Source organism: Heliconius melpomene, chromosome 12 (assembly GCF_056956725.1).
Source record: "Heliconius melpomene rosina isolate 202511_hmr_F chromosome 12, ASM5695672v1, whole genome shotgun sequence".
Classification (NCBI taxonomy): Eukaryota; Metazoa; Arthropoda; class Insecta; order Lepidoptera; family Nymphalidae; genus Heliconius; species Heliconius melpomene.
Window position 1 is genome coordinate 6,052,554 of NC_140400.1, and position 23,055 is coordinate 6,075,608.

Consider the following 23,055-nt stretch of genomic DNA (forward strand, 5'->3'; position numbering starts at 1 on the left):
TGATGATTCTTTTTTATTGGAAAGGATTTTATACACTTTAAGGGTAGTTTGATAAAAGTTTGGTTAGGTTCTGATCATCGGATCCGGTGGAAGTCGGTTTTTTAGTTAAAAATTGTAATTCAATGTTTGATAGCTAAGGACTATTTAACCTATATATAGAAACAGGGTTTACCCCGCATAGTTCTACTAACCGGAACCAGGCGGGCGTGTGGTCGGGGCGGTCGCGGCGTCGCTCGCGCTGAGCCTGCTCAAGCTGGTGTTTGTATGACTCGGCTGCATCGACGTCGCCCTCTTCTAGGGATCGTTGGTCAGGCCTGGAGGGAAATTGTAATGCTTATAATGATATAAAATTAATTAATAATATTAAATATCCTGGAGCGTATAAAACGTTTCATAAAAAACAGTGATAAAAAGTGCTACCTTTAGCTATCATTGATATTGGAGAAATCTGGGATGTGTGACGGCGTTTATGGATCATTTGACATTGTATCTACGACCTTATATGGGAGTGGCATAGTTCTTTTTAAAGACCCGTTCGACTTATATGTATTGGAAGTTTTGATTCTCGGACGTACACGCTTCATTTGTACTCTAGAAGATAGACTTCAGGAGATGCTTATGTAACATTTCTTTTAAAGGTAGCCGAAGAAAGTTGTACAGCATATTCTTGAAAATATAGTGTATTCCTCCAAGGCGAGCTTTGGCTAGGAATCAAAAGTGCTGGTAGCAAATGTATTACACGCTGTAAGTGCCGTTAAACATTGATACAGAATAAGTAAAAATAACATCTCAGGGTGTTTGTATGTAAATTATATCGTGAAATAATGCCCTTTCAACTTAGTGACACTATCACGCGTATACAATGGTCATAGCCTCTTTCCCATGTAATTTAAGCAAGCATTTACTACTTTATTATATTTATATTACCTTAACCGCGTATCAGTGTGCGGCAACAGCTCTCTCATACCGGGCTCCATCTCGTTCAGCTCCATCGCGAACCTCGTGAACCCATAGTACAGGTCGTGCTCAGGGGGCATTGCACCTGTCATATAAAATATAAATAATAATAAATATAGTACGGTCGAGTCGTGATCACTCTGAAGTTAGCTGTAGATGGTTGCGAACATTTGGTTTTATTAAGCTTTGCGCTGTATTCTGCACATAATAGGATGTTACAGTGGTATATTAAAAACTTAATTTAACATTTAGCATTAGATTTATTTAATAAACCCAGTCACCGACCAGGCCTCCAAAGACAACGCGCGGCAGGCGGGTCGCCGGCGTACAGCGCCTCGGACCAGCGGCCCGCCAGGCGAACGCGCGCGCCTCCCGCCGACACCGCGCCACGCACCTCGTGCCGGCTCGACGACCACGAGCTGGCCTGGTGAGCAATATTTGTTAGTATTTTTTTTTAACTTTTCAAACCATTCCAAAACAAGTCCTCAATACAAATAAATAATAGAATAAAATAATGTTATAAAACTTGATAAAATATACGAATATAACAAAAAAAAAATAACCTTAATAAAATTAAGTTTGCATGATATATCATTATTATGGCAAGCTATATGCATGTCCCCGTATTGGTCAACCCAGCGCTGACCGCCAAACAGGTTGTGTACGCATGTTGTCACCTAAAAACGAAAAATATATTAATATTGTGCAAATGTAACGGATTTCAACCTGTACTTCTTGGATTCGTCGTTAAATATTTTCATAAAACTACCACGTATATTATAACTTAAAACAATTTCAGTTTTATTTTAAACATAGATCTAGAGAAGTTTGCAATGTGAAAAAGATAATTTTAATTTTCAAGAAACGACTATTTGGGGGGTAGACAAAAAAATATATGATACATTAAGCGTTGTTCGCCTTCATTCTGACTGAACTATTTAAAAGGTAAAAAAATTGCCAATACTAATATTAGTAAAGTCCCGCTTGCGGCTTCGCTCTCTTAAATTATACAGCTATTATATACTGGCTTTTATTTTACAGTTGTTGTTATTTATAAACATATTGAAATAAAACAAACACTAAATGGTAAGTTTACTACAGTACAATAGTGAACTTTATTTATATCAATTTTTGAGATTATACACAATCTTTTTAACTAGACGAAATTTTTAAAAAAAATTGTTTTAGATTCACATTAGATAGGTAAGATAGATTTTTTCATATATCTTCGATGTACAGACAGCTATTAATTAATTACAATTTCACTATATTTACAGATAATATTATCTCACCTTATTCCAACTATAACAATCACCAGAGGGTAACAGAGTAACATGTACACGTCCGGCCGGCTGGAACTCCATTGATTTACCCCAAAACTTAGTTTTTATTCGGGCTTCCTGCCAAAATATCCAACGTGGGGACTCGGCGTGACACGCGGATATGGGGGGATGGTGGGATACCTGGGGAAATGCAATAAAATGGTTTATTTGAAGTAATAAAATAGTATATATTTTATTTTTTTCTTCAAGCTGTATCCCGCATACAGAAGGATAGCCTGAGGGAACATAGTGTTAAAACATTCCGCTGCCTATTTTCAACCCAATTTTCGAGACATTGCATATTGAGTGGCGGGACTCCTTTGTCACGGCCATTACTCGTTGACAGTATAATGTGTATGTAATATATGTGTGTGACATGTATTGATATGATATAGCGAAAAATGTGTGTGTCTATATATGTATGTGTGTCTCAGTATTACCTGCTCAGCCACAAATCGGAACCCCCTATCGTCTCTCACACATTCATAAGTCTCGCCCAACAGTGGATTAAACGGTTTCGAAGCTGCTCTATGCGCGGCCGCGGCGTATGCACTGACCGCGAACGCTGCGACCAGTGCACATCGTTCAGTTCCGCCGGTGCATTGGGACGCGGCGTCGAGGAGTTCAGAGTATTCTAGCTCTTCGCATAATCTCTGAAATAGTTTTAGTAAAATTGAAGATATGATTATTTTTACAGTTTACCCCGATAATTTTTATTTGTTTCTATTAGGAACAAAAAACTGAGGTAATATTTTTTTTGTTTCTGTTAGGAACTTCCTAACATTTCATATTATATTCTAAAACTCGAAAAGTAGAACTCGAATCATTCGGCTCTTGGTTTTTTTCAGCTTCTCGCTGTATCAAGCATATAACAGGACAGGCAGACAGTTAGACATCCCTGTCCTCATTAAGACGCTTTCGTCCCTCACTTTAAGCCGCATTCTTGAGGCATTGCGTGTTGAGTAACGGACCTAAAAGCCACAGTTTGCTTTACCCAGAGTGGAAATCGAACCAACAACAAAAAACAAAAAAAACAACCCACAAACCTGTAACATATTAAGTGGCTCATTAATAGTAACAGGCATAGACACTTGGCTCAGATCCTTCCCAATGTTCTTATATAGTAAGTTCCATAAACTTGGACCTCCAGGCGAAGGTCTTGGACACGGCAGCCTTGTTCTTCTCACCCATCCTGTAACTTCTGCATCGTGGGTAGGTATTCGTGGGTTGTGTTCCGCTGATACCACTGTGAAATTGCATTTTTTTTTAATTTTAGTATTATGAAAATGGAATTATTTAGTATTAGCTAACGTTTATCTGTTTAGGCTTAGAAATCAAAATAGTAAAAGTACAGGCTACAATATATGTAAAGATTTTGTAAAATTTGTCTATTATATAACAAAGTCTAAGCTGGCGAAGCCTTGTATGGGTAGCTAGTTATAAATAAAGAACTGAAAGAACTCACTAGCTGCATCGGAATTGTCAGAGCTGGCAGAACCTTCTTCACTGCTCAAAGAACCCGCTTCTGATGACGAATCTCCATCCAACTCTATCACACCCGCCTGGAAAGCAAGGAAAATATATTATTTTTAACATTTTTATAGTACTATCTTACATTCAGTAAAGAAAAATCAATTTTTAGGACATAAATATACACACGTAAATGTAGAGGGACTTGAACCCGCGCCTGTCGTAAACCTTAATACTGGGATAATATTTTGATGAAGACCAAAGTGAATTTGAGGCAGTTGTAGCGTAGGGTACAGCGTCTAATTGAAAGCGCGATAAATGCTTTGCAAGATTTTTTTAGTCTAGTTAGACATTTATCACAAAAAAATAATCACCACTGACCTCGTTGGCATTAATAATTTCATTTTGCTTCAAACCGTTCTCTTCGTGTTCCTCCGCGTCGAAGAACTCTGAGGCGGAGACGCAGGACGAGCTATAGCTTAGCGAGTGCTGGAATGGACGATTCTGTAATTATGAAAAAAAAAATCATTCCTATTAACATTCTTACATTCTCCACTTTCCCCGCAATTCTGGAAGCATTTCGTGTTGAGTGGCGGGAATCAACGCCGCGCTTTGCCTTGTTACCAGAGCGAGGAAATGAAAATATTACAAATTTCATTCACCCTAGGGGGAATCGTACCAACAATTGTCGCCTTCACAGTCGCACACTTGTGTCACTGCGACACGACAATTATATTTTGTTGTGACAATCACACTATGGAGTTAGAATCGTTGACAAATATGCTCGGATAAAATTTATTGTTAAGATACACTTACTATTTTCATTTTTCTTGTTGATTCGCTATTGTCCGGACTGTCTACAGCGATATTTATATTAAATGCCTACTATGTAAACTAAAAAAGAATGTGTGTAAATCGTATGTTGGAAAATGTATCTCTTATAAAACGCTGATTTTCGTTCCATAAAACCAGCTTTTCTTCATACATTCAATTATTCGGATTTCGAAAGGCCTAACAACAGTAGTTAGATTAACCGAATCAAGTTTCTAATATTACACTCACCGCGTTGTCGGCGTCGTGCGCCATGGACGATATCTCCGCGAGGTCGGACGCGTCGTGTATGCGGGAGAGACGCGACCGCAGCTCTGCGGACAACACTTCTCGCTCATTCACATTTATTTCGTGACACTTTTTATGTTATTTTAAAAGGGTTATTTTTTTCGAAAAACTTCGGTGTTATGGCTGCTTTATTTTTGTGTAAAGTTCAATGCATTACGTTAATTTATTTTTACTATAGTGCCTCTTATAGATGGGAAATTAATTATTTTACCTAATCATGACATTTTTGTTTAATTTTATTAGGATTTTCCGTTTTAAAAATTGTTGGCGCAACAATAATATAATGGGACTATAATAAATAACAAAACAAAAGTTAAATAATCAATGACAATGCGGCGACTTTGATTGCGTTTCCTGCATATACGTCATTGCTGCACTGTATATAGAAATTTCGAAAAAAAATAGTTGTTATTTCATATTAAGCAATATTACCGAAACTATTGATTTAATATTTATTTTCTCGATCTGGTAACGAGACAAATAAAAGAAAATCTTAATTCTATTATATTATTATTACAAAAATTATTACCAAAAAACTTTTGTTGCTTAACACATTTGTTGCTTAAATAATAGATTTTTCTTAATTTTTAGTTACACATTAGGTACTATGATAATTGGAATATAAAGCGGAGTGACCTGACCTCAGTGCACAGCGAGTGCCTCAACAAAAAAGAACCTTAAAATAAATCACCAATGTAAACAAATGTATCCTCACCCGAATTCTGCTGTAACGCTGTGGACAGGTCGGTTCTTAACGCTGCTAGTAGAGGAGGTCCTTCCCCTGAGCCTGCTCTGAGACGACCTCGTTCCCGCACCTTTATATGTTATAATTATTCATGTAATTATCATAGAATAAGAAAATATATAAAAAACGAAAACATTCATAAATAATATGCATATATAATATATGCAAATGCGTTCTTATTGCTTCAAATAATGTCTAATAGACAACCTTTGGTAAACAATAGACTAGTTTTCAAAAAGCAGAAAAAAAAGCAATAATGTTGCAAATTTTAATTAAAAAATACAAATAAATAAATTTTTATATTAATAGATTAGGGATTCAGGAAAATGGGTCGTGTCAGGGAAGTCTCTGGTAACGAGACAAGGTCCGCAAATTGTGCGGAAAATTGAGCGTCTTAACATTTGTTTTTCTTTGCCTACTCTGCTGTAAAATTCACAATACTGTAATAATCATCATTACAGGTAATCATCATCAAGCTGAATGTAATGAGAAATGGTAAAAGTGGAAGTTGTTCAGTTCAAATTCTAGGCCAGGTTATTATAATGTTTATTTAGCCAAATAAACTAGAGTATTTCTTTCCGCCACCCAACACACAATCCCTATAATACACAAAAAATATTAAGCAAGATAACACTATACTATATACGAAATTGGCCACTAAATCTTTATAATTGTTATATTTTTATTAAACTGCTAAGTTTTGCCGGAACATTGACAACTTCTACAGCAGAGAAAAATTAATTCCTCTCAACCACCCAAAAAAAACCGATAATCTTTGGAAATTAATAGAAATACTAACCAAAGTAGCGACAACACCTTTCAAACTGGTCACCAAATCCTTAGCCAAAACGGTAAAATCTTCTCTCAATTGTTGATCTGGAGTTAAACTACTAAGACTTGCTGGAGCATTGAGAACTTCTGCCCCAGGAAGCGATTGAGGTCGCGTTGCTGCACATGCTATAAAAAAAATGTATTTATATAAGAAAATCCTACTTTTTAAAGGAATAAAATATATGACTATGCTAAATACTGTTAAAGATACCTTTGCAAATTTATATGGCAACACTATAAATATTGTGTATCTGTCAGTGTTGTAATATTTAAAATAAAGATACAATACGGGCAACTATTTTAGAAATTTGTATATTATACAATAAAATATTCTTTCTGTCATTAACATTATATCATATATTGTAAATATGGTCAAATAGATTATTAATTATTATTCAACATATACAGTATATACAAACATTTAATATCATTTACGTAAAAATGTACAAAACGCTTTTTTTTGTTTATAAATTGAAGAAGAAATTACTATATAATATTATTAATATTTTACCCACATACATACTGACATACATAAGAAACGATCCTTATCATATTTAAATAATAAAATACCAACTACACTAACAAAAAAATCTATAAACCGATAAAAAAAATATTCCATGCAAAAATCCATGTCATCCATGCATGTGCGAGTGAATTTTAAATACGATTGTATCTACTACGTTTCTATTTAAAAAAAAAACTATTTGAATTTCATTTAAATATTCAAAATTAAATAATGCTATATAATATTTGAAATATGTTACGTAACTTACGTATTGTCATTGTGTGTTCTTCGCATTCTCTTAATATTTTCATAATATATAAACAAATTATTTTTCCATAAGGCACTATAAACCCATCACTATCACTTGGCATTATCAAATAAACAAAAGTAAAAGATTTCATTAATGTATTGTGATTTCATTAATGTATACTCTATGATTTTCAACAGATTAAATATGACTCAATAATTAAATTATTTTCTTAGTACTTCAATTTGGATAAAAAGAAATAAAACTGCATCTCGTAATACAAACTAAGATAATCTACGGATTTCTCTTATCAAAGATAACCTGGAAAATTCTAGATAAATGAGACAAGGTCGTGCATTGTTTTTTTTACTATATAAATAAAATAGAATGACCTTCGAAAAGTGCGTTATAACTAGGTCTATCTGTTAATATTATAGTTTCATATTTTTTTACTGAAATTTAGACTTGAAATTTAAATATTTTAATTAATTGTATGTAAATATTATTTTCCAGACATTGTCTGGCAAAAATTAAAGAAAAAAAAAAGTTGTAAAAAAACGTCTGTGTTTATACATTTGGTAAAATTAAGTTAAAATAGATTTGAAGCTGTTGACGGATGATAACTTATACTTTTATAATAGTTTTTTTCAAGTAGAATGAAATTAAGCGTAAATTGTGTAATATTTTTGCATTTTTCACATAACCAGACTGTGGAAGCAAAAATATTTCAAAATATTTCGAGAATGAAAATAATATTCAAAATCGTAGCATTTATTTGTTTCCTACGTCCATGGTCCTAAAACATTATTATGATATCACTTAAATATCCGCTTCAATACTAAATATATGTTATTTGTATTTTCATACATTTTTAAGTTTTTTCAAAATTTAATTTAAATTTTAATTTAAATTTAAATGAAAAAAATTAAATTTAAATTAATTTTTTTAGTAATCTAGATATGGTTTAAATTGTTTCATATTATACCAAAATATTTTTCTTTTTCTAATATAGTTAGATAATGAGAACAGAAGACTTTGATCTGTCACTGGGTTTTCCTTAAATTTTATTTATATGTTAGCCCACAAAATCCTATTACAACTTTCCTCATGAACGATACAAACATATAACATAATAATAAAGAAATAAAGGACAAAAAAATATATAACAACACTAGCTTGATGTCAAGGGAAATCACTTTTCATGAAAATATACAAAATCAGTCAGTACATATAAAAGTCAATATATGAAAATATATTTTTAAACACTTTTATTCTTGTTAGGAGCTTTTCGTAAAAAATACAGCTTAATTAAAAAGTAAATTTAAAAAAATCAATGTCTAACATGACTTATAATTAAAATGGTTTCTGCATCTTTATTTTAAAAGAACAAAAAAATATATAACTAATTTTTTTTATCTATATTTGCATGCACTTCACTAAAACGCGTATGAGAGAGGAGAGGATGAAATAATAAAAAAAAAACAAAATCAAAAATATAGTCTTACGAACTAAGGTAGAGGCCAGAAATGTGGATAGAAACGCTGGAACGCAAAAAGAAAAAAGTTTTTATTAGACAAATTATGTGCTTCCAAAATTACTTAATAAATCAATCCAATTAAAAAATTTAAATATAAAATTGCGATGACGATTGCTTGGCTGTATGGCTACTAATAGTAATAGTAAAATTATTAATCTTTTTTATTATTAATGTTATATGATAGAAGTATATTAGCTTGAATGCCATAGCTCGTGCATGTAAGACGCCATCTTGTTTTGATATGTGATCAAAATGCCTGACGTGGATCGACTTACCGATCTCGTAGAATCCTTGACAAGACATATTGTTGAAATATTTTTTAATTAAAACTATCTTTATTTAATAAAAATAAATATATATTTATATAGCAATAAAATAATACAAAAAAAAATGATCTAAAATTAGCACGAACAATTATTGGACGAGGTGTTTTATATCTGGGTCTATTTAGTGCGTTTCACATCCGTAGAACATAAACTAGAAATAAATGCACACGTTATAATTATTATGTATGTGTAACATTGTATGTTTTTGTCATATTTCACAGAAAGCTTAAGGAATTTAAAATTTATAAATTTTTATTAAATCATGAAAGATTTGTTGTTACTTATAAGGACTTTTTTAATAACTCTTAATAATACATATTATTCATAATTTTTAATGATTAAAAAAACTAACCACCATAAAATATTACACACATACAAAAAACTAGCATTAGCCTCTAACATATATAACGTATATAACACGAAAGATATAAAAACACGAAGATAAAAAAAAGACCTACGTATAATTTGTGAAAGAGACAGAGATATAGTAATACTTACCAATTGGAACAAAACCCATAATATATAAAAAAATACGAAGATTGGAAGAGAAATATGGAACGGGATAAAGGTATGTATGGATAGAAAGAGACAGAAATAAACATAATGTGTAAAAGAGACTGATATAGAATTATGGAAAAATATAAATATATAGGACATAATACAGTGGGCCCGCGAATTTGTACGCGTTATATCTACAATTTATGGCACATCTATGATTACAAGGTAGGTATTCAAATAATTTTGAACTATAGAGATTCTTATACAGTACTCTACAATCTGACATATTCGATATTCCGACATCGCCCTGTAAAATATTTTATCAAATTATCGCGGGTCCACTGTATATAAATTAAAAACAAAGTTAGAAAGAGACAGACGTATACATATACATAATGTGCGAAAGAGACAGAGTAATATTTACCAATAGGAAGAGACGCGGCTGATGCAGGTATGGAGGAAACTCCGCCACCGGGCGACGGCGGTGCTGTTAGTGCTGAGAGAGCCTGCAAAGTTATTTTGCGGGTTTAAAGATGATTTTTAACTTTTTTAGACTTTTATTCTGCAGTTAAGAAAGAAATTTCAAAAAATAAAATTTTATATCGCATATCAGAATCGCACCTCTTGGACGGTTCCAAGTTTCTCTTATCTATATATATAAAAGGACTTGTTCTTACTGACAGAAGTAAGACGCACGCACAGCCGTAACCGCTGATGATAGAAACATGAAATTTGGACAAATATTTACTTTCGTAATCTGGACATCCACATCATTTTGAAAAATTTTTACCCTAAAGGGGTGAAATAGGGGATGAAAGTTTGTATGGAAAAAAAATTTTTCATTATTGACACTTTTATAAAACATAAAAGTGTCAATAATGAAAAAAAAATCTATATTTTCCTACCAAATTTACTAATATGATAATAAGGAGGAAGACGCACATTCATTTTCTCTTACTCGGTATTTTTTTTTAATCTTAGGGGTCATCGTGGCGCAGCAGCACAGCGTCTGATTACTAAAACGAAGGTTCGATATTCGATCGGGGCAATAAGTTATTTATATTTCCTCGCCCTGGTAATGCGTCATTGAGTTCCACCACTCAACACGCAATTTCTCGAAAATTGGGAAACGACAAGACACTTCACAGTAGGCTCCCTAGGCGGGTAAAATTTCCTTACCATGTGAGAATTAGAAGGGTCTATATGCGGTGGCGCTAGTTCAACAGACGCACATTTACTATTAGATTTTTTCTTCCTAAGTCCGAATTTACGTCGATCCTTCTTGACATTCGGCGAAGCACCCTCCAGAGATACCTGCTGACATGAAATATTGATAATTTTTCATAATTTAGATTAAAACGGGATTTATGAAAAATTGTTACATTGATTTTTATATTACATACATATTGCTTTTTTGTGTAAACGGTAGTACCAATTGTATAATTCTTTGAAAGATTTTAGGATATAGTGGTATTAATATAGTTTAATTATCTATCGCACAAAGAAAATATAAAAAAATAAGTGAATGCTAAATATTCTACAAACCGTGAAAACTCTACAACTAATATTTAAATGACAGTAAAAAAGTGATGTATAATATATACCAATTAATTTTTTTTGTTCGAAAAACAATCACATATTCAACTCTTGCTATTCAACTTTTGGTACTTTATTGAACTGAAAGAAGAAAGAAATGAGCTGATAGAGTAGAAAAAAACATAGGAACTAAAAATCTTAAGTTTGTTGTTGTTCTTTAATTATGGCGATCCGAGCGTGCCAGTTCAGCACTAATCACTTCGCCAATGTCACGTTGAATGGAAAACACACAAAGGAGAATGTACGGTAAAGAGACAATTTTACGCAATAGTAGATGTACGTTAAAAAGAGATCCAGCTAAAAAAAAAAATCTTAAGGCTAGTTTTGTTTTATAATTTCACACATTCATCAATTCTGCTGTCATTCATTTATTCAGTCTGACATACACAGCTCATGAACATACATCCATATCGTTAAATAAAAAAAAAAACCAGTCATTCATAAAGTCAGTAAGTCAATCATACACGAAACACAACTCACGTCTGTATCATGATGCGCTTGCTGTTGTAATTCTAAAGCGTCTAGGAGTCGTTGTAGCTGTTGCACTGAGAGCTGAGCCTGACCGAGTTCCCGGGATGCTGTGTCTAATGGACCACCTGATTCTGGAAGATGATGGAAGAATATGAATTGTTTACGAAGATTTTTACTCTACTTTACTAGGTCGAAAGTTATTTTTTGTTAGATATATGATTATTATTTAAGCCAGCCAGTTTATTTTAAATTAATAATATTTATATTTTTTATTTTGAACTCAAAAACAGGTATCTCTGAATTCTGATGACTCCAAGAATCGAACCAAATATTAAATTATTTACTAATACATAATATGTATATATGGAGTACGTATAAGTTCGAGTTAAAATTATTATTATAATTATGCAAAAAAAATACTAAAAACTTATGAGACAACATTTCAATAGTGGTACAACTACAAAGTTGAATAAATAAACAAAAGAAAATATGATACAGTACAAGCACAAATATGATATGCATGCAAATAGAGCAATAGTAAGACCATTTGTGGACAATGGAGACATGCATGCATGCTTTAGGAAAAGTATTTTTTAAATCTTACAATATTTTATAAGTTATTGAAGCAAAAGATTTGGCTAACGCTTGTTAAACGTAATACCAAGTTAATTCATAAGTTTAAATGCTAAAAACTCTAGTGTATCTATTGATTAATATATTACAGACAAGTCACTGTTTATTTTTAGAATTTTCAATAATATTATTTGTAAAATCAACCTACATGATATTATGTATTTTATTTCACTATCATTTATTACATTAAATTAAATCCAACATTATGTATGGATAAGAGTCCAACTTAATATCTATAATTTTTTCCTATTTTCTTAATTAATTTAGTTTCAATCATATCATACCAATGATCCATCCGGCAAGTCGCCCGCCGGGGGTCCCCGATACGAAGCCGGCTTGGGGCCCGCGGATAGGTGAAGTGGGGCTAAGCAGCCCTGGAATATAGCGGGATGGTGCCGAAATGTCAGGATAGATACTTATTTATATATTTTTTGTTAATGTTAATGTTATTGGAGGTACAAATAAGTGTTTATCCTGTATATCAACGCCAGTGAAAAATAGTAAGGAAAAAAAGAAACATGGTTTTGTATTTGCTAAAAACGATTAATATCTAAAATTACTTTGCAAACCTCTTATGGTATTTTTTTTAATTTAATTTTAATCTGTTAATCTTATAAGTAAAAGTCAAATATTAATGACTATCGTCCTCTTTTAAGAACAAAACAATGTTACTTTTTAAACAATACAAGGAGAAGATAGAGCAGTTAGATAGTTTATAGGTTTACTAAAACTCTACGGTTAAATAAGTATTACTTTACGGGGGTTCTATTCTACGTTATAAGTACGTTCATGCACGTATATTAGTGCTATCTACAGACAAATTTACTTTAGAATTAATAGCTTATGTATCTAGAATATTCTTATTTAGGAAAAACAAAACATATAAAAAGGTTTAAAAATATTTTTTTAATTAAACTTTGGTCTCAAAATAACAATATAAAAAAAATGTAGAATGTAGAATTTTATAAATTGGGATATACTATCTAGACTAAAATTCAATACATATTTTTATTCGAACTATCAAAAAAAACTGACAAAATCATTACCAGAACAACAAGATTCACTAGAACATCTATAAATCGTTTTTAAATCATCACTTTTCTGTTGATTCACCGCTGACTGAGAGCGTTTTACTTCATACTTTTGACTCAAAAACAATTGATAAACATTGTAATCACGACTTTTGTCCTTTAAGCATCTCAATTTTTTCTCAGTTTGCGATTGTGTCGACACTTTGAAAGATGAAGACAATAATTGTATCTCTTTCATTAAATCTTGAGTTACTTTCGGAGACTGATTTTTATTTTTCATATTTTTACAGTGAATTGAGCTACGGTCGACATTAAAACGAAAATTTTGCATGTTTTCATTGGGGTCCGCTATATATTTTATTAAGGCACTGATAGCACAATCTTTGGTGCACATTTGTCTGTACCAATTTTGATTAGAAGTTGCCCTTTCAGTGGTCTTTAACTTTTCATAGCTAGATAAGCTGCTAAATGTAGCTTGAGTGCTACTTGTTTTGGTCTTCAAATTAAGTATATTTGATTTTTCTTGTCTAATTTTCTCAGTAGATATCATAACTTTATAAGCAAGTGGTTGTTCTTGAACGAAGTTAGATCTTTTGACATTTATTGATTTACAGCTTAGTTTTTTTTGTGTGAGATATTCTATGGATGTAGCTATATCAATGGTAGTTTTAGATTTTCGGCAAATTTCATCGAGGTCTGTTTGGGTTTCCTTAGAATATTTAATATTAGACTTTTCTTGATAGATCTTCCCTAAAAGACTCAAACCTTGTGTGTTACTAGAGTTAGTTTTATTGTGTTTTTTTCTTAATTTTAAAATTAAACTATTAATTTCTTTCTGAAGAGTCGGCAATTTTTTTGATAATATTGAAAGATTTTCCAACAACGACAATATACAGTTTTCATCGATTATACCAGGAATGTTATCAACATCAGATATATTTTCTTCGACATGTTTGGTCGTCGAACAATCTGCTTTTACTTGAGCGCTGACAATTTTTTTCTTGAATAGGTTGTTATATTTTAATTTCTTTAAAATTTCATTTTTCTTTAAGGACATTATGTAACACTGTAGATCATATTCATTTACTTTGGCAACTTCTGATATAGTGAACTCTATGTTGTTTGTATTACTCATAGTTTCATCATTAGCTCGAGCCTTAGATGTCGCATCACTATCACAGTTATTTACGTCAGCTTTTAAAAGATATTCTTTAGTAAAATCGTCACTAGTACTATAATAAGGTTCCAAGTCGTCGTTCCTTACGTCAGGGACCAAGTCATTGTATGGATTATAGCAAACTTTGTTTGATTCTAATAATGAATCAAATATTTTATTTGACTTATCACTTATGTCATTCTGTGTACAAGAAACCGTATTTCCGAATTTTAAACACAGATTTAAGGGTTTACTTTCACCAGCATTTAGAGGCTTTTCAGCCAATTCCATTACTATTAAAGTTTTGTCTTTGCAAGTTGAAATGTTATTCATTGAAATATGTTCCAAGTCGTATTTGGACACATTAATTACAAGAGAATTTTGAACATAACTTTTACTTTCAAAATTACCCAATTCATCTTTTCTAGTATCCAAATTTATTCTGTCCCAATTGTTGACTTTATTTTGTTCAACAGTATTTTTTATATTATTTTGATTAGAAAATATAGTAGTTATTTTATCTAAGATACTTTTAAGATATGTTTGACTACGATTTTTCGTTTCATCATTACTCAATTGTTTGATATCATTAAATTCTTTTGTTGATACGCTTATAGAGACCTTTCTCTGTATAGATTCAGTTAGAACGTCACATTTAAGCTCACTTGGTACTAAATTTTCTTCTAATTCCGATTCTTCTGTGGAAGAAGTTTGATTTTGATCATCGTCACTATCACGTAATACACCCAAATAAGCTCCCAACAATTCTTTAGCTACATCAAGCGGAATTTCTGACCCAGCAATTAAGTTAGCAATAGTTTCTTGAATTTTAACCAAGTCATTTGATGAATCAGAGTTATTATCAACAGGTTCATCGTCATTTACATTATCTACTAATAAATTATTATCATTGAGGTTTTCTGTAATTCCAATATGAGATTGCTTATTTTTTTCAATAGGTATGCTACAAGCGTATACAGTATTTTTCAATACTCTTTCTAGTTCCTGTATACGTCTTTCTTTTTCACTATCATCTGCCTTGCAAGTTAGGTTGCATTTTCTTCCTTTTTTATCTGTATTTGTTCTTGTTGCAGCTATATTTTGTTTATTATTAACATTGATATCTTCAAATTGAGTTGCTTTAGCTACACTTACTATTTTAATATGAGACGTTGTCTCATCTTTATAAAATTGTCTACTCAACTGATCACCTATGCACTTAGAATGTTTAGTTATTAGTTTATAATTTTTATTTGGTGTGGTACTCAGCCAATATTCAAATAAATATTTGAAAAGTTTCTTTATAGGAAGTATACTAGCATCCTGCGTGTTTATATTACATAATTCTATAACTATATCATTTATATTAGTCTTCATATTAACGCTTGTGACATCATCGTGTGTAAAATATTGATTGATAGATTTTAATAATTTCTCTACTGAGCTATTTAATTCAGAAGCGCTTACGAATTTTTGAAGACCTTTATGCTCTTTATTAATTTCAACTTGAGTATTATTATCTTTTAAAATGGCGGCAATATGTCTCTTTCGCTGTAAATTTTCATCTTTAAACTTATATTTCTCCAAAAACATGCATTTTTTTAGAGGCCTTTTCAGAGTCGGTTCTTCAAATACATTTTGATATTTAACCAAATTAGTTGATTTTTTACTCCTTCTTATAATTGGATGAGACATTTGAAAAATATCTAGCGTCCTTTTTGCGAAGAAATATAACGTTGGACTGACCTCTAAATTATTATGCAAAATTATTTTTTTAGTTTCGTCATTAGCTTTTTTATTAATATTAACTTCTCTTGTATCTAAGGAATTATCTGTGTTATTTTTCAATAAATTTGGTGAATTTATAGCAAACTCACATAACAACGACGATTGTTGACCACATTCTGTTTTAAGCAAATCTAAGTCAGTGCTATTTAATTGTTTTTCAGTATCTACCGTGAAAAGAGACAAAGGTGATTTATTTTCACTTTTATTAATATCATTAAATTTCTTTATATCACTCAAAGGAAAATAAATTTTATCATAATCGAATACAGCATGTTCTTTAATAATATTTGTTTTATATATTTTTTCATAATTTTTATTATATGTTTGATTGAAGTTCGTTACTGTGCTAAGGGGATACACTAAAGTACAAGGATAATTCCATATTTGCTCATTTTCTACAGAACTTGTAATACTTGTATAGGACAAATCTGGAGAGAGAACGAAGGGAATTATTATGGAAAAGTAACTTAATAATTACTTAAAAAAAATACAAAATTTCATAAATTACCATTTCACATGCATTTTAGGTTTAAATTGATATACTTACGAGAAGAAGTATCAGTTGGTGGATGATCTTCTAATGGCGCGTGGATTTTGGGCACAGATTCCCTAGCACCGAACGTTAATAGATGTTGCCTGTACAATCTGTAAATTATTGTAAATAAAGTTTACATACAGATATGTTAATCATTAATAAGGACTTGATTTCTTAATTTTTCTTTTTTCTGTATAATATTTAAAAAAATGTTAAATTGAAACTTTATTTTAAGTAAATACAATATATAGAAATGCTGATTAATGTTTATATAACTTCTCCTTATAAACTTAAATGTAGTTTTAATAAAATTAAAACTTCCTTACCTATGAGCCTTCAACACGTTCAGCCAAGTCCTAAACACTTCAGGAGTCTTAGCTCTCAGGTGATATATAAATTCGTCCGCATCTATATCTATCCTTCGTCTCCTGGCCTTCGCGGATATAACGGAGAGGCCAACATCTACTGAGCCGTGGAGGCGACCTCTGGCCACATCTGTGGGTGATCTCGCATAGACCAGTATACCACCATCCACTACGAAGAAACGCTGGAAGAAAAGTGAATAGAAATAAAAAAAAAAAAAAAAAAACCTATAAAAAATTAATACAATGGGACTGGAACCTTTGCGACTCTTGGAAACTGTCTCAGCGCCTTAATGCTGTAAGTCTATTTCCCTTGTTACTTTAGAATAATGTGGAAACAATTATTTTATTATTTTATTAGTTTTCCACATCTTCCTAATGTAGCAAAGTGATGGTTAGAGGGTACAAAAATCTAGTGTCCAAGACACGGACCAATTATTTGTACACACTGATCCTAAGCATATGTAAAGTAGAAAAATTGAGTGAATTATCACTAGGTTTTCTTATATCTGCTGTATAAGTATTGGTACGTAAATGTACGTACGTAATATGCAAGAAAGATAAACAAATAAATAAAATTTATTAAGAACAAAAGCAAACAAAATATATAGTCTTACTTTGTGCCATCCTTTAAGCGGCCACTTCCTTTTTTTATGTAGATACCCATTAAACACTTCAGGTCGTTTGTCGAAGCGCTGCCCATCTTTCAGACCTTCTAGCACCTCCCATTCGCTGCCTCTTCGACGACTATAAATAATGCATAAAATATATAAATTTTTAATTTTGATGCTGGACAGAGCCAAGGGAGAGACTCTCCGTTCCACAATAAAACACTTTGCACTTTCAGTCGAACTCTTGAGGCATCGCGTTTTGCTTGAGTCGGAGCTAGACCCCGCATTGTGCCTCGCTGCCAGAGGGAGGGAATGAAAATATAAAACATTCCTCGAATGGGAATGGAGCCTAAAACCGACGCGATTTTGAGTGAAATAGAACGCAGTTCTTGGTCTTTTTCTTAAAAGACCAACGACAATAAAAAAAACTAAAACTAATATCATCATTGACCAGAGTTGGAATCAGCATCACAATCATTTCATGTACGGCTGTATTAAACTATCTAAATTATAAATCTGTAGAACTAAACTAAATTTTATTAAACGTTTCGGTAAATCACTAATCTCTAAGGCCCTTAATAGTTCCGAAACGTTGACTAATATTACTTTGAAAATTTACAAATTTATCACTAAGGGATAAAGGATGTAAGTTTTAATCCGTTCTACAAAGTTTATTTAAATACGATTAAAGTATCCTTATTGGTTTAGATTTTAATCTGAACCATAATTTCCTCTGGGGTTCCCGGACTTTTTTTTCTCGTAGACCAAGTTCTAATTTGAGCTGATTCCGGCGAATCCCATGTTTCACGCATTTCTACCATATTTCCAAAACAGGACAAAAAGGGAAGATTAAATGTAGTTTTGCAAGTCTCGACACGTTGTGGGGGGGGAGTAATAATAACTTCCACCCGAATGAAAATCAAACGCACAACCTTCGCGTTCACAGTAGCACGCTTATACCCCTGCGCTACGACCGGCCTCAATACTAAAATAAAAATCAATTTTATAATATTAATATTCTACCATATATAATATTAGCATTTGCATTTTACAAATGATTAAGTGCTATGCTAAGGCGTAGGTAGCTTTGTGCTGAAATTAAACCATTATACGTATAAAAGCGGCCTAACCACGGAACGTCCCACACAAACGCTTTTGAAATTTTGTAGGAACAACTTTATATAATACGATCAGTTGTGAATGTGACGATTAGAATTTCTATCACCATTCAAGAATATTTGAAATTCTTTCTTTTTAAACCAAAAAGGGGTTTTATGAAGTAAGAAGAGAAAAGTTCAATACACGCGTAATTTTCTGTTTTATTTCCTAGTAGACTATTTCATAATTATTTTTTCAGACTGTATCCATATAGTAGGGTAAGCAGTCTGTTCCCCTTATTTTTTTTTCTCTTTTTAGGGATGTGCCTATAAAAAGTGAGTCAGATTAGATACAAAACAATTACGGTACGATAGTGAATACTGAATCTTACTATGACGATCTCACATCTAGATCTCTATAATCTAGATAATAGCCTTAGGCCTAAATACGAAGACTACTCAAACAACAACACTTCAACCGGGAACTCAACCCACGACCACTATTATAGCTACCCGAAACTAATTCCAAATATGATATACCTCCTAGTCTTCCCACTCCTAGGCGGCGGTAGAGCTGGTCTCACGGACCGGTCGCCGCTATCCGCTGACAGGGACGCCGTTTCACCGGAACAATCAGAGTCTGAAGGGGCTCGTCTTAACGCTGCCGCTCTACCTGCCGCACCACGCCGTCTATCACCTGTGGTAGATAATGGAAATTTGATTAGCATAAATAAATTTTAGTTAAAGACCTTCATAGGGCAGTGGGCAAAGGCGTGCGACTATTGTGGCTTCGATTCCCACTCAACAAGCTCGAGAGTTCGGCGGGAAGTGTGGACGAAAGTATCTTAACAGGAACGGAGTCGTTTAACAATAGGTGCCCAGGTTCCCTCTGCCTACCCTTCTAAGTGCAGGATAAAGCGTGAAACAAAAAAAAAAGAAATGATGGAATGCATAATCTGAGTAGCTAAATGAAAATATATTAAACAAGATAATAACGTGGTATATTTGCAAAATATATTTAATGTTGTTTCAGGCCTAATGACGTGAATATAGAACTTACTCTATGACCATAAAGGGTAATTTAATGTCAGTTAATTTTTAATTGACATATCTGTGTCACGCTGTCATAAGTAGGTTCTTACGTACTACTACCTATGAAAATAAGTACTTTAAATATAAATATCCAGTTCACTTATATTATACCTATTACCTACCAGTAAAGTCCAAGGTAACGTTTATTATGGCGGTAAATGAATACTAACTAATTATAATAAAATAAATACTAACTAGTTAGTTATATATGTATATAACGTACAATTATAAGCTTTGAATATATTAGCTTACACGTAGAAATAGTTTTGATAGGTATTTATATAATAAAATATATTCTAGATGATACTTCATAAGATAGGCCATAGAGGCCAGTCGTGGCCAGTTGTGGGTTCGATCCCCACTCGAGGAAGTGCAATATTTATTTTATTTTCATTTTTGATTTCATCGTTGAGGTCAACCACTCAATACGCAATTGCTCCAGAATTCCAGAAAAAAAAATTTCGGAATCTCGAAGAAAATTTAAAGACGAAATGTTTTTTTTCTCTTATATTTACATAGGTTAAGGCCTTATCAATTAGAATTCAAAATAATGTTATACAAAGACCTCATAGTAACATGAAATAAGAAGTTACATCATTATTTTTTTGTATGTCATCATAAATTACCAAGTTTTAGCCAAGATATCACTATCAATTATATTGATATTATATTATATAGACGTGGATTTAAATTCCCAATCTGGGGAATTGGAAAAGATTTTTATTATATCTCTGGTTCGTACATCCATCAATGCCTCTTATTAAATCAGTTAAAAGATGCAGAATGGAGTATCATGCCATAGTTATCTTCTACGCCAATACACGCGTGAAATGCGCCAAAATATAAAAAAAAACTTTCAGAGTGAAACCCGCACTCTCCATCTTGCATATTAGTAGGTAAACCCTGAACCAAGAGCAGGTAGACCCTGGTCAAGTTCTGTTCTCTGTTTTCTGGTCGATTTCAATAAGTTGCGTCGTAGTCATCGCCGCTTTGTTTTACCGAAGTCGTAAGATTAAAAGAAAATAATGAAAAAAAAAAATTACAACCAGATGCTTTCCCACTATGCCACAATGGTTTTCTAGCATACTTAATACTATTGAAAATTTACCATCCCATCTATCTATCCTTATATCTATCCTATTCTATCCAATAATTTGCGAGCGCGTGTCCCGAACAGATGCTTGTAAATTTCCGGAAGCGACAGTCATGAGACGATGTCATGTACCGCGACTCGCGAGTGTCATCTATAAATACTTTACGATTGATGCGAACAGCGGGGTGATATAAATTTGATATGAATTTTATAAATTATTTTAATGTTTTTTATAGCAGTGGTATATCAATTTAATTTCCAATTTGTAACGCGAAGTTGGGAAGGATTATCAAAAAAATCAGTTTCACGCTGTAACCCGCACACTGCAGGGTAGGCAGAGGGAACATCGTGTTATAAGACACTCCGTCCCCTACTTTCTGTGGGGAAAAGTGAAACGAACCCATAACCGTCGCATTTACATTTAAACGTCTAGCGTGCACCTATATGATTTTTTATATTTATTATTTTACATAGATACATAGTAAGAGCGGTATATTGATCTAATTTTTACTTTAATGATTAGGTGCTTCTTGAGCAGGATATCTTTGCTCCATTTTTATTTCAGTTTCACACCTTATTTTTCCATACCACATATAGGCAGAGGGAACCTAGTATTAAAAAGCTTCGATCCCCATCTTCCGCAGAATATTCAAAACATTCCACCCTTCTGTACCCGACCAAGAAATTTTAAAAATATTCCTTATAAATATTTAATACTAAACGTGCAACACTCTCATAAACCCTTTAAGATAAGTAATTAAAACACTTACATCGCATACATGATTGACATTAAGCTGGAAGTCAATAAATAGGTACCATACGGGCGCTATGAGCTCGCTGATTGGTTATCACGACAAGCCCTCTACATGTGATTTAGTTAGAGGAAATTCGATTACTTAGTACTTACCGTGTATGTTGCTTCAATGTAGGAACATAAGGTAATACTCGAATATTATAAGGCAAAAAAAACATTTTTGTATAGAAATATTTGATGATATGAGGGCATCGTGGTACAAGAAACAACTGACTGTAAACGCAAAGGTTGTGAATGGTTGCATAGTGAATGGAGTGTTTTAACACTAACAGCTTATAAGTATAAGGTTAAAAAAAGATAGATTTCACGCTAGGACAAGTTACTTTTAGCTATAATGTACCAAAGCAAGTTACCAAGTTAACATAATTTTTACCCAAATGCGGCGAAATCTTAAGGAAGGGGCTAATAATATTATTGGCGTATATGTTCCATTGTAACTGGTAAACCAGTCAACGGATTTTGATAAGAGGAAAGTAGAGAACAGAGTCACTACTCTGCACATTGTTAACAGATAGTATAAATAAATAGTTACTTACGTTTACTCTCCAGCCGCGACGGCTCGGTGGCGACATGCTTGAGGCCGGTGGTCGACATGTCCTTCCCGCTACAACCTCTTGACATGGACCATCTTATCTCGACTGTGGACAAAATAATCAATGATTGAAATGTCATTGTTTTCTTTAGGTTTATAATTTGATGAAATATTTAATATTTGCATTACCTCAAGAGAGGCAAGAGAGTTTCGCCACTGAACACGCAAAGCCAAGAATTCTGTGTAAAGTGGGGAAAGGAGTGTCTTAATGGGAACGGAGTGCCTCTACCTACTCTGGTATGAAAAAAGAAAAATAACATTGGCCCAGACAGAGAATAGTTAGATGCACGTTAATATTCTTATAATAACACTAAGATGTCGTTTCGAGAAACATTGTCTCCAAGTCGAGCATGTATATCAATCTATATAAATATATTGAAGAAAATTATAAAAAATGTCTTTCTTTGGCGCAGCTAATATTAATATAATGAAAGGTGCCAATTTGGTGACGCGCGCAGTACACTAGGTAGGTATATAGAATGCTTTCACAGTTGCCATTTTTCAGATAAAATTTGCTACTAGCTTTTAAGCTTTTACCGGCGCGTTCAACCGCGTGGTCAATAGAAAAAAAATAACTATATATGACATGTGGTACGTTCTGTTTGTCCGAGGCAAACCGAGTCCGTA

The 23,055-nt window shown here is 32.6% G+C and overlaps 1 protein-coding gene across 7 annotated transcripts in view; it reads right to left on the reverse strand.

Moving 5' to 3' along the window:
* LOC146533616 (oxysterol-binding protein-related protein 3-like) overlaps window positions 1-23,055 on the reverse strand; it is a 32,849-nt gene that overhangs the window by 4,302 nt on the left and 5,492 nt on the right. The window contains exons 2-24 of one of the 7 annotated variants that reach the window (XM_085194770.1): window positions 22,373-22,474; window positions 19,378-19,534; window positions 17,747-17,876; window positions 17,094-17,314; window positions 16,780-16,877; window positions 13,304-16,660; window positions 12,542-12,631; window positions 11,634-11,755; window positions 10,737-10,871; window positions 9,982-10,063; window positions 8,702-8,737; window positions 6,413-6,570; window positions 5,584-5,683; window positions 4,812-4,906; window positions 4,131-4,253; window positions 3,745-3,841; window positions 3,326-3,525; window positions 2,720-2,932; window positions 2,250-2,420; window positions 1,521-1,634; window positions 1,243-1,381; window positions 928-1,042; window positions 192-314 (exon numbers count right to left, since the gene is read on the reverse strand). In XM_085194770.1, coding sequence (XP_085050896.1) covers window positions 192-314; window positions 928-1,042; window positions 1,243-1,381; window positions 1,521-1,634; window positions 2,250-2,420; window positions 2,720-2,932; window positions 3,326-3,525; window positions 3,745-3,841; window positions 4,131-4,253; window positions 4,812-4,906; window positions 5,584-5,683; window positions 6,413-6,570; window positions 8,702-8,737; window positions 9,982-10,063; window positions 10,737-10,871; window positions 11,634-11,755; window positions 12,542-12,631; window positions 13,304-16,660; window positions 16,780-16,877; window positions 17,094-17,314; window positions 17,747-17,876; window positions 19,378-19,534; window positions 22,373-22,474 — 6,178 coding nt within the window. Of the gene's footprint in view, window positions 1-191; window positions 315-927; window positions 1,043-1,242; window positions 1,382-1,520; window positions 1,635-2,249; window positions 2,421-2,719; window positions 2,933-3,325; window positions 3,526-3,744; window positions 3,842-4,130; window positions 4,254-4,811; window positions 4,907-5,583; window positions 5,684-6,412; window positions 6,571-8,701; window positions 8,738-9,981; window positions 10,064-10,736; window positions 10,875-11,633; window positions 11,756-12,541; window positions 12,632-13,303; window positions 16,661-16,779; window positions 16,878-17,093; window positions 17,315-17,746; window positions 17,877-19,377; window positions 19,535-22,372; window positions 22,475-23,055 lie in introns of all 7 variants that reach the window. The other 6 variants (XM_085194764.1, XM_085194765.1, XM_085194767.1 and 3 more) reach the window with 6 other exon arrangements.